This window comes from Oncorhynchus masou, chromosome 29, assembly GCF_036934945.1.
Source record: "Oncorhynchus masou masou isolate Uvic2021 chromosome 29, UVic_Omas_1.1, whole genome shotgun sequence".
Classification (NCBI taxonomy): domain Eukaryota; kingdom Metazoa; phylum Chordata; class Actinopteri; order Salmoniformes; family Salmonidae; genus Oncorhynchus; species Oncorhynchus masou.
Window position 1 is genome coordinate 5,178,489 of NC_088240.1, and position 12,917 is coordinate 5,191,405.

The 12,917-nt window shown below is 39.5% G+C and overlaps 1 protein-coding gene across 1 annotated transcript in view; it reads right to left on the reverse strand.

Annotated features, from left to right (window-relative positions):
* LOC135518878 (syntaxin-binding protein 5-like) overlaps window positions 1-12,917 on the reverse strand; it is a 184,831-nt gene that overhangs the window by 18,734 nt on the left and 153,180 nt on the right. The window contains exons 6-7 of the mRNA XM_064943832.1: window positions 8,268-8,331; window positions 1,527-1,610 (exon numbers count right to left, since the gene is read on the reverse strand). Coding sequence (XP_064799904.1) covers window positions 1,527-1,610; window positions 8,268-8,331 — 148 coding nt within the window. The remainder of the gene's footprint in view (window positions 1-1,526; window positions 1,611-8,267; window positions 8,332-12,917) is intronic.

A 12,917-nucleotide genomic window follows, 5' to 3' on the forward strand; every position in this document is an offset into this window, starting at 1 on the left:
CCAGGAGACACCAGAGAGGTCTAGAGACCTGGAGACACCAGAGAGGTCTAGAGACCTGGAAACACCAGAGAGGTCTAGAGACCTGGAGACACCAGAGAGTCAAGAGACCTGGAGGCACCAGAGAGGTCAAGAGACCTGGAGAAACCAGAGAGGTCTAGAGACCTGGAGACACCAGAGAGTCATAGAGACCTGGAGACACCAGAGAGTCATAGAGACCTGGAGACACCAGAGAGGTCTAGAGATCAGGAGACACCAGAGAGGTCTAGAGACCTGGACGCACCAGAGAGTCATAAAGACCTGGAGACACCAGAGAGGTCTAGAGACCTGGAGACACCAGAGAGGTCTAGAGACCTGGAGACACCAGAGAGGTCTAGAGACCAGGAGACACCAGAGAGGCCTAGAGACCTGGAGATACCAGAGAGGTATAGAGACACCAGAGAGTCAAAGAGACCTGGAGGCACCAGAGAGTCATAGAGCTCTGGAGGCACCAGAGAGTCATGGAGACCTGGAGACACCAGAGAGGTCTAGAGACACCAGAGAGTCATAGAGAGCTGGAGACACCAGAGAGGTCTAGAGACCAGGAGACACCAGAGAGGTCTAGAGACCTGGAAACGTAAGAGAGGTCTAGAGACCTGGAGACACCAGAGAGGTCTAGAGACACCAGAGAGTCATAGAGACCTGGAGGCACCAGAGAGGTCTAGAGACCAGGAGACACCAGAGAGGTCTAGAGACCTGGAGACACCAGAGAGGTCTAGAGACCTGAAGGCAACAGAGAGTCATAGAGACCTGGAGACACCAGAGAGTCATAGAGACCTGGAGACACCAGAGAGGTCTAGAGACCTGGAGGTACCAGAGAGGTCTAGAGACACCAGAGAGTCATAGAGACCTGGAGACACCAGAGAGTCATAGAGACCTGAAGACACCAGAGAGGTCTAGAGACCTGGAGGTACCAGAGAGGTCTAGAGACACCAGAGAGTCATAGAGACCTGAAGGCAACAGAGAGTCATAGAGACCTGGAGACACCAGAGAGGTCTAGAGACCTGGAGGTACCAGAGAGGTCTAGAGACACCGGAGGTACCAGAGAGGTCTAGAGACACCAGAGAGTCATAGAGACCTGGAGACACCAGAGAGTCATAGAGACCTGGAGACACCAGAGAGGTCTAGAGACCTGGAGGTACCAGAGAGGTCTAGAGACACCGGAGGTACCAGAGAGGTCTAGAGACACCAGAGAGTCATAGAGACCTGGAGACACCAGAGAGGTCTAGAGACCTGGAGACACCAGAGAGGTCTAGAGACACCAGAGAGATATAGAGACCTGGAGACACCAGAGAGGTCTAGGGACCTGGAGACACCAGAGAGGTCTAGAGACCTGGAGACACCAGAGAGGGGTGCTGGTTTTTAATGATCACTGATAAAGTAGAGAGAGACGTAGAGGGAGGCATAGAGAGAGAAAGAAAGAGAGAGAGAGAGAGATAGAGCGAGAGGTGGTGTGTGGGTGTAAGAGACAGACAGACAGAGAAACTTACTTCATCGTAGTAGATTCTGAAGTCAACCTTCTTGGCCCGGAGGTCCCACTGTACTACTGTTCCACTTTCAAACCCTATCAGCAACTGTGAAGGTCAAAGAGGAAGAGGAAGAGAAAGAGACAGACATGTAAAGGTGGGAGTTGGGGGTAAAGAGAAGGAAGAAAGGGTTAGGGAGTAAGGGTTAGTGAGAGAAGGGCAGAGGAAATAGAGGATGAAATAATTGAAACACTGAAATTAGAATTTTTTTGTAGACTGTCGCCTGAGCTTTTCTATAACACTCTCTCTCCATGCCTCCTCCCGCTCTCTCTCTGCCGCTCCCGCCTCCCACCATCTCTCTGCTTCTCCAAACGCAGTGGTCCCAGGATGGTAGCTGTCGGTGCCGTGGTTTTCTCTCTGTGTGAGATGTGATTAAGGGGATTGGGAGGGATGATCTTCACCATGAATGTACCACTGAGCACACAACCAATCTGCTCCCTCTGTCTGTTTCTCTCTCTCCAGCTGGCTCTTGTCCCTCTTGTGATTTACAGAGGATTGACTTTGGGGAGGAGTGGGAGACTGATAAAGGGTTCAGGACAGGTGGGGAATAGAGAGAGAGAGACAGAGAGAGAGAGAGAGAGAGAGAGAGACAGAGAGAGAGAGAGACAGAGAGAGAGAGAGAGACAGAGAGAGAGAGAGAGACAGAGACAGAGAGAGAGAGAGAGAGTGAGAGAGAGAGACAGAGAGACAGAGAGACATAGAGAGAGACAGACAGAGAGAAATGACTTTGTGTTTATGGGCCTCTCTGTAGGACGTCTGTACATCATTGTCACAAGACTTGGACAGAGGGCAGTCACTGAGATGGACACAGACCAGGAAGTAAGTTGGTAAGACAGGCGAACCCAGGAAGTGGATGATGACAGTTCATCAGTGTGTGTGTGTGGTGGGTGGGTTACCCAGATCTTGCTGTGTAGATACTCTAACGTTATGAAACCAACAAGACTGAAATAAACAAAATGGATGACCACTGAAAACATACAACTGCCATTACAGAGAAAGAAAGAGAGAGCGAGAGAGAGACAGAGAGACAGAGAGAGACAGACAGAGACAGAGACAGAGACAGAGACAGAGACAGAGAGAGAGAGAGAGAGAGAGAGAGAGACAGAGACAGAGAGAGACAGAGAGAGAGAGAGAGAGAGAGAGAGAGACAGAGAGACAGAGACAGAGAGAGAGAGACAGAGAGAGAGAGAAAGAAAGACAGAGAGAAAGACAGAGAGAGGCAGAGAGAGAGAGCCTTTGAAAATATGAGTGGCAATTGTCAGAAAAACATCTAAAATCCACTTTCTCTACAGTTCTGGATTAATGAGATACACATGAGGTGTGATTAATGACAAACATACAAGACAACACCCTGTAGAGATAAAGACAACACCCTGTAGAGATAAAGACAACACCCTGTAGAGATAAAGACAACACCCTCTAGAGATAAAGACAACACCCTGTAGAGATAAAGACAACACCCTGTAGAGATAAAGACAACACCCTGTAGAGATAAAGACAACACCCTGAGAGAAAGACAACACCCTGTAGAGATAAAGACAACACCCTCTAGATAAAGACAACACCCTGTAGAGATAAAGACAACACCCTGTAGAGATAAAGACAACACCCTGTAGAGATAAAGACAACACCCTCTAGATAAAGACAACACCCTGTAGAGATAAAGACAACACCCTGTAGAGATAAAGACAACACCCTCTAGATAAAGACAACACCCTGTAGAGATAAAGACAACACCCTGTAGAGATAAAGACAACACCCTGTAGAGATAAAGACAACACCCTGTAGAGATAAAGACAACACCCTGTAGAGATAAAGACAACACCCTGTAGAGATAAAGACAACACCCTGTAGAGATAAAGACAACACCCTCTAGATAAAGACAACACCCTGTAGAGATAAAGACAACACCCTGTAGAGATAAAGACAACACCCTGTAGAGATAAAGACAACACCCTGTGAGATAAAGACAACACCCTCTAGATAAAGACAACACCCTGTAGAGATAAAGACAACACCCTGTAGAGATAAAGACAACACCCTCTAGATAAAGACAACACCCTGTAGAGATAAAGACAACACCCTGTAGAGATAAAGACAACACCCTGTAGAGATAAAGACAACACCCTGTAGAGATAAAGACAACACCCTGTAGAGATAAAGACAACACCCTGTAGAGATAAAGATAACACCCTGTAGAGATAAAGACAACACCCTGTAGAGATAAAGACAACACCCTCTAGATAAAGACAACACCCTGTAGAGATAAAGACAACACCCTCTAGATAAAGACAACACCCTGTAGAGATAAAGACAACAACCTGTAGAGATAAAGACAACACCCTGTAGAGATAAAGACAACACCCTGTAGAGATAAAGACAACACCCTGTAGAGATAAAGACAACACCCTGTAGAGATAAAGACAACACCCTGTAGAGAGAAAGACAACACCCTGTAGAGATAAAGACAACACCCTGTAGAGATAAAGACAACACCCTGTAGAGATAAAGACAACACCCTGTAGAGATAAAGACAACACCCTGTAGAGATAAAGACAACACCCTGTAGAGATAAAGACAACACCCTGTAGAGAGAAAGACAACACCCTCTAGATAAAGAAAACACCCTCTAGAGATAAAGACAACACCCTGTAGAGATAAAGACAACACCCTCTAGATAAAGACAACACCCTGTAGAGATAAAGACAACACCCTGTAGCGAAAGTAGGGTGGTCGGACATGCTGTTTTTGTTCCTGTTTGTGCTTTCCTGTGTTATGGGCTTTGTTTTAATGTACTCTATTGTGCTTTGCACTCAGCATAACTCTGCATTATTTATGACATCACTTTGGCAAACAGATACAGTTGAAGTCGGAAATTTTACATACACCTTTAGCCAAATACATTTAAACTCAGTTTTTCACAAATCCTGACATTTAATCCAGTAAAAATCCCCTGTTTTACATCAGTTAGGATCACCACTTTATTGTAAGAATGTGAAATGTCAGAATAATAGTAGAGAAATTATTTATTTTGGCTGGTATTTCTTTCATCACATTCCCAGTGGGTCAGAAGTTGATATACACTCAATTAGTATTTGGTAGCATTGCCTTTAAATTGTTTAACTTGGGTCAAGTGTTGGGTAGCCTTCCACAAGCTTCCCACAATAAGTTGGGTGAATTTTGGCCCATTCCTCCTGACAGAGCTGGTGTAACTGAGTCAGGTTTGTAGGCCTCCTTGCTCGCAAACACCTTTTCAGTTCTGCCCATAAATTTTCTATAGGATTGAGGTCAGGGCTTTTGATGGCCACTCCAATACCTTGACTTTGTTGTCCTTAAGCCATTTTGCCACAACTTTGGAAGTATGCTTGGGGTCATTGTCCATTTGGAAGACCCATCTGCAACCAAGCTTTATATTCCTGACTGATGTCTTGAGATGTTGCTTCAATATATCCACATCATTTTCCTACCTCATGTCGCCATCTATTTTGTGAAATGCACCAGTTCCTCCTGCAGTAAAGCACCCCACAACATGATGCTGCCACCCCCATGCTTCACGGTTGGGATGGTGTTCTTCGGCTTGCAAGCCTCCCCGTTTTCCTCCAAACATAACGATGGTCATTATGGCCTAACAGTTCTATTTTTGTTTCATCAGACCAGAGGACATTTCTCCAAAAAGTACGATCGTTGCAAACCATAGTCTGGCTTTTTTATGGCGGTTTTGGAGCAATGGCTTCTTCCTTGCTGAGCGGCCTTTAAGGTTATGTCGATATAGGACTCGTTTTACTGTGGATGTAGATTGTAACGGTTTTCTTGAGTTGAAGGCAAAAGCACAATGATTCATGACAATGATAAACACAAACACTTCTCAAGATTGAAAACCTGAACCATATCAGAGACAAACAATAGAAACATAGAAATAGACAAACCTGCTAGACATGTAACATAGAATGCCCACTCAGATCACACCCTGACCAAACAAAACATAGAAACATACAAAGCAAACTTTGGTCAGGGTGTGACATAGATACTTTTGTGCCTATTTCATCCAGCATCTTCACAAGGTCCTTTGCTGTTGTTCTGGGATTTATTTGCACTTTTCGCACCAAAGTAAGTTCATCTCTAGGCGACAGAACGTGTCTCCTTACTGAGCGGTATGACGATTGTGTTGTCCCATGGTGTTTATACTTGCATACTATTGTTTGTACAGATGAATGTGGTACCTTCAGGCGTTTGGAAATTGCTCCCAAGGATGAACCAGACTTGTGGAGGTCTACAGTTTTTCCGAGGTCTTGGCTGATTTCTTTTGATTTTCCCATGATGTCACGGAAAGAGGCATTGAGTGTGAAGGTAAGCCTTGAAATACATCCACAGGTACACCTCCAATTGACTCAAATGATGTCAATTAGACAATCAGAAGCTTCTAAAGCCATGACATAATTTTCTGGAATTGTCCAAGCTGTCAACTTAGACGTCTGACCCACTGGAATCGTGATAGACTGAATTATAAGTTAAATAATCGTTGGAAAAATGACTTGCGTCATGCACAATGTAGATGTCCTAACCGACTTGCCAAAACTACAGTTTGTTAACAAGAAATATGTGGAGTGGTTGAAAAACGAGTTTTAATGACTCCAACCTAAATGTATGTACATTTCCAACTGTAGCTCTCTCCACTCTGTAACTCTGTCTCTGATCACACAGGCGACTCTATGGCTAACCAGACACAAGCGGCTTTACAAAATTAAAAACAATAGCAATATTAAGTTTAATAGAGAAAGTACAGAAAGTTTTTTTGCATTTATAGTCTCTGTCATCCCTCGCCTACTACATTTCGTAGCCAGGTTCTGTAGCCACATTGGACATCATGTGACTGAGGCGTCTGTAGAGCGTTGATGACTCGGGCAATGACATGACCAAGTGACGCAACCCATACTGCCTTGACAATCATTTGCGGTACCATGTCTCTCTCTCTCTCTCTCTCTCTCTCTCTCTTTCTCTCTCTCTCTCTCTCTCTGTGTCTGTCTGTCTGTCTCTCTCTGTCTCTCTCTCTCTCTTGCTCTCTGTCTCTTGCTCTCTGTCCATTGCTCTCTCTCTCTCTCTCTCTCTCTCTCTCTCTCTCTATCTGTCTCTGTCTCTGTCTCTCTCTCTCTCCCTCTCTCTGCCACTGTCTCTCTCTCTCTCCTCTCTCCTCCTCTCTCTCCCTATGTCTGTCTGTCTGTCTCTCTGTCTCTCTCTCTCTCTTGCTCTCTGTCTCTTGCCCTCTGTCCATGTCTCTCTCTCTCTCCTCTCCTCTCTCTCTCCCTCTCCCTCCTCTCCTCTCTCTCTCTCTCTCTCTCTCTCTGTCTCTCTCTCTCTCTGTCTGTCTCCCTCTCTCTGCTCACTGCTCTCTCTCTCTCTCTCTCTCTGTCTCCCTCTCTCTGCCACTGTCTCTCTCTCACTCGCTCTCTGTCTCTCTTTCTGTCTCTCTCTGCTTGTGTCAGTTTATGTTGTATGTAATGTGTAGGAATTTACATGTACTAATTATTCTTACATATTCTTATTGTTATTGTTATTGTCATACCTCTGCTGTTGGGAAGACAGGATGTGAGGCATCTGTTGGTAGGACAGGGCTATGTATGACTGTACACATGGAAGTCTGTGATTTACTAAAATTAAAAGGAATTAACTTAACTACTACCACTGTTTTTGTCATTTGACAAAAAATATGGCTAAGACCTAATGATATTTTAGTCAAAATGAAGTCTTAATCTAAGAAAGACTGCCTCCACATACTGCCTCTGACTCATCTTGCTCCCCTTTACCTGTCTCCATGACACTGATTGGCTCTGACATACACACCCACACACTCAGAGAAACAAAAAACATGAAATGGCAAACCTCTCGAAGGCAGAATTCAAATATTGATAAGTCCTTTGGAAGGCAGAAAAAGTCTGATGTGCTTCAGGCAATAAATCCAAAACATACTCAATATCCCCTGCGACTGATCTCTCTCCCTCTCTCCCCTCCCCCTCTCCCCCTCTCCCCGTCTCCCTCCGTCTCTCCGTCCCTCTCCTCCCTCCCCCCTCTCCCCTCTCTCTCTCTCCCTCCCTCTCCCTCCCTCTCCCCTCCCTCCCTCCCTCCCTCCCTCCCTCCCTCCTCCCTCCCCCTCCCTCCCCTCTCCCCTCCCTCCCTCCCTCTCTCCCTCTCTCCCTCCCTCCCTCTCCCTCTCCTCTCCTCTCCCTGACAGCATCTTACATTTTATGTCACACGAACAGCCCACGCACATAGAGCGCCAGTAGTTCTTCCACGGCGAAACCCCTAATGCCTCCGTGCCCCCGGCAAACCGCCCCGACAACACTGACCACGGCCGTCCTCATAACAGTCCTGACCCACGGTGCTGACACAGACACAGGTCTGTCCCCACTGGGGAATGAGGACGGGGACAGCCAATAGCAGAAGGCGCGCAGTAAATCCGAAGGCCAGGAGTGACTCATTTTGGTGTCGTGTTGGGTCATTGATCCTGTATAGAAAATAGCAAGTCTAAGAACAGGCAGCAGTCTGTGTAGCAGAGAGACAGCCAGCTCCAGGCTACACTGATGCACCAGGCAGACCCTCCTATGGTAACAGGTGACAGAGAGTAAGGGGTAATCTCCGGGTTTCTGCTAGAGGAGAGAAAGGAGGGAGGTATGGAGTTGTGTTATTGTGTTTATTCTTCCTCCAACTCACCTTGCATTCATCCTTCGGGCTGTCACTCAGATGGACTACGGGTCCTGGATGGGCTTTAGTTGCTCTGTCGATGAGAGAAGGAGAAGGAAAGGGTCTATCAGGTTAATAAGGACATGAGTGCCGATGTTTTCAGAATGATAGCCAAGGGACGGTGCAAAACGCTGCCATCTACTTTAAACGAATCATTTTTTAGTGTTTTTACCTGCTGTAAACAAATAGATACATGTTTAAGACTACAGAGTAGCAAAAACAACTGCATAGTGACGAGCGACCTTCAGCTTCAGAGACGGCAAAGCCAAAGAATCAAGCATCCGTTCACTACACGAGGGAATTACAGAAATAACGCTGAATGCAATAGAGAGCAGGAACAAGCCTTTATTTGGCAACAGCAGAGGTATACATTACCTGGTTCAGGTGGAAGGCACTGTAACATCACCATTACAGTCATACATAACCTGGACCTATAGTAACATCACCATTACAGTCATACATAACCTGGACCTATAGTAATATCACCATACAGTAATATATAACCTGGACCTATAGTAACATCACCATTACAGTCATACATAACCTGGACCTATAGTAACATCACCATACAGTATTATAGTAATACAGTAATATCATACAGTATTACCACCATGTATTATAGTAATACTATAGTAATATCACCATTACAGTCATACATAACCTGGACCCATACTATAGTAACATCACCATACAGTATTATAGTAATACATAACACTGGACCTATAGTAATATCACCATTACAGTCATACATAACCTGGACCTATAGTAATATCACCATACAGTATTATAGTAATACTATAGTAACATCACCATTACATAGTCATCACATAACCTAACCTGGACCTATAGTAACATCACCATTACAGTCATACATAACCTGGACCTATAGTAATATCACCATACAGTATTACAGTAAATACTATAGTAACATCACCATTATTAGTCATACATAACCTGGACCTATAGTAATATCACCATACAGTATTATAGTAATACTATAGTAATATCACCATACAGTATTATAGTAATATCATCACCATACAGTATTATAGTAATACTATAGTAATATCACCATACAGTATTATAGTAATACTATAGTAACATCACCATACACCATTATAGTAATACTATAGTAATATCACCATACAGTAGTAATATAATATCACCATACAGTATTATAGTAATACTATAGTAGTAATATCACCATACAGTCATACATAAACATCACCATACAGGTATAGTAATACTATAGTAACCACTACAGAATAGTAATACTATAGTAATATCACCATACAAGCTAGTAAACACTGGTATGTATATTCATTCAAAGTATTATAGTAATACTATAGTAAATCACCATACAGTAGTATAGTAATACTATAGTTTATCACCATCAGCAGTAATACTATAGTAACATCACCATACAGTATTATAGTAATACTATAGTAATATCACCATACAGTAGTAGAGTAATACATCACCATACAGTATTATAGTAATACTATAGTAACATCACCATACAGTAGTATAGTAATACTATAGTAATATCACCATATAGTAATAATACTATAGTAATATCACCATACAGTAGTATAGTAATACTCACCATACAGTATTATAGTAATACTATAGTAATATCACCATACAGTAGTATAGTAATACTATAGTAACATCACCATACACCATACAGTATATAGTAATACTATAGTAATATCACCATACACCATTATAGTAATACTATAGTAATATCACCATACAGTAGTATAGTAATATCACCATACAGTATTATAGTAATACTATAGTAATATCACCATACAGTAGTATAGTAATACTATAGTAACATCACCATACACCATTATAGTAATACTATAGTAATATCACCATACAGTAGTATAGTAATACTCACCATACAGTATTATAGTAATACTATAGTAATATCACCATACAGTCATACATAACCTGGTATAGTAATATCACCATACAGTAAGGCACCATACAGCAAGCTGTAAACACTATAGTAATATCACCATACAGTATATATCTATAGTAATATCACCATACAGTAGATAAATATATTTATATAGTGTTGTAATATCACCATACAGTATTACGTAATACTATTATTCACCATACAGTAATATTAACACTATAGTAATCACCATACAGTATTATAGTAATACTATAGTAATATCACCATACAGTATTATAGTAATACTAGTAATATCACCATACAGTATTATAGTAATACTATAGTAACATCACCATACATTATTATAGTAATACTATAGTAATATCACCATACAGTAGCATATAGTACATCAACATACAGTATTAGAGTAATAGTATAGTAATATCACATATATTATAGTAATAATAGTAACATCACCATACAGTATTGTAGTAATACTATAGTAATATCACAATACATAGTATTATAGTAATACTATAGTAATATCACCATACAGTATTATAGTAATACTATAGTAATATCACCATACAGTATTATAGTAATACTATAGTAATATCACCATACAGTATTATAGTAATACTATAGTAATATCACCATACAGTAGCATAGTAATACTATAGTAACCTCACCTTACATTATTATAGTAATACTATAGTAACATCACCATACAGTATTATAGTAATACTATAGTAATATCACCATACAGTATTATAGTAATACTATAGTAATATCACCATACAGTAATATCACACATACAGTATTATAGTAATACTATAGTAACATCACCATACAGTATTATAGTAATACTATAGTAATATCACCTCACCTTACATTATTACAGTAATAATATAGTAACATCACCATACAGTATTATAGTAATACTATAGTAATATCACCATACAGTATTATAGTAATAATATAGGAATATCACCATACAGTAGTATAGTAATGCTATAGTAATATCACAATACAGTATTATAGTAATACTATAGTAATATCACAAAACAGTAGTATAGTAATATCACCACACAGTATAGTATAATAATATCTATAGTAAAATCACCATAAAGTAGTATAGTAATACTATAGTAACATCACCATACAGTAGTATAGTAATACTATAGTAATATCACCATACAGTATTATAGCAATACTATAGTAATATCACAATACAGTAGTATAGTAATACATCACCATACAGTATTATAGTAATAGTATAGTAATATCACAATACATGTATAGTAATACTATAGTAACATCACCATACATAGTATTACAGTAGTAATACTATAGTAATATCACAATACAGTAGTATAGTAATATCACAATACATTATTATAGTAATACTATAGTAATATCACAATACAAGTATTGTAGTAATACTATAGTAATATCACCAAAATTACAGTAGTATATAGTAATATCACCATACAGTATTATAGTAATACTATAGTAATATCACAATACCGTAGTATAGTAACATCACCATACAGTAGCATTATAGTAACCTCACCTTACATTATTACAGTAATACATTAACATACCATACAGTATTATAGTAATACTATACTAATATCACCATACACTATTATAGTAATAATATAGTAATATCACCATACAGTAGTATATTAATATAGTAATATCACATACAGTATTATAGTAATGCTATAGTAATATCACAATACAGTAGTATAGTAATATCACCATACAGTAGTATAGTAATACTAATAATATAGTAAAATCACCATACAGTATTATAGTAATACCATATTAGTATATTAATACACTAGTAATATCACATACAGTATTAGAGTAATACTTTAGATCACCATACAATAGAAATACTATAGTAATATCACCATACAGTAATATCACCATACAGTATTATAGTAATACTATAGTAATATGACCATACAGTAGTATAGTAATACACTAGTAACATCACCATACACTATTATAGTAATACTATAGTAATATCACCATACAGTAATATAGTAATACTATAGTAATATCATCATACATTAGTTTAGTAATACTATAGTAATATCACCATACAGTATTATAGTAATACTATAGTAATATCACCATACGGGATTATAGTAATACTATAGTAATATCACCATACAGTATTATAGTAATACTATAGTAATATCACCATATAGTAACATCACCATACAGTATTATAGTATACTATACTAATATTTACCATACACTATTATAGTAATAATATCACCATACAGTATTATAGTAATACTATAGTAATATCTCAATACAGTAGTATAGTAATATCACAATACAGTAGTATAGTAATACTATAGTAATATCACCATACAGTATTATAGTACTACTATAGTAACATCACCATACAGTAGTATACTAATACTATGGTAATATCACCATACAGTATTTTAGTATTACGATAGTAATATTACCATACAGTATTATAGTAATGCTATAGTAATATCACCATAGAGTATTATAGTAATACTTTAGTAACATCACCATACAGTATTATAGTAATACTACAGTAATATCACCATACAGTAGTATAGTAATATCACCATACAGTTTTATAGTAATACTATAGTAATATCACAATACTGTAGTATATTGATACTATAGTAACATCACCATACAGTATTACAGTAATA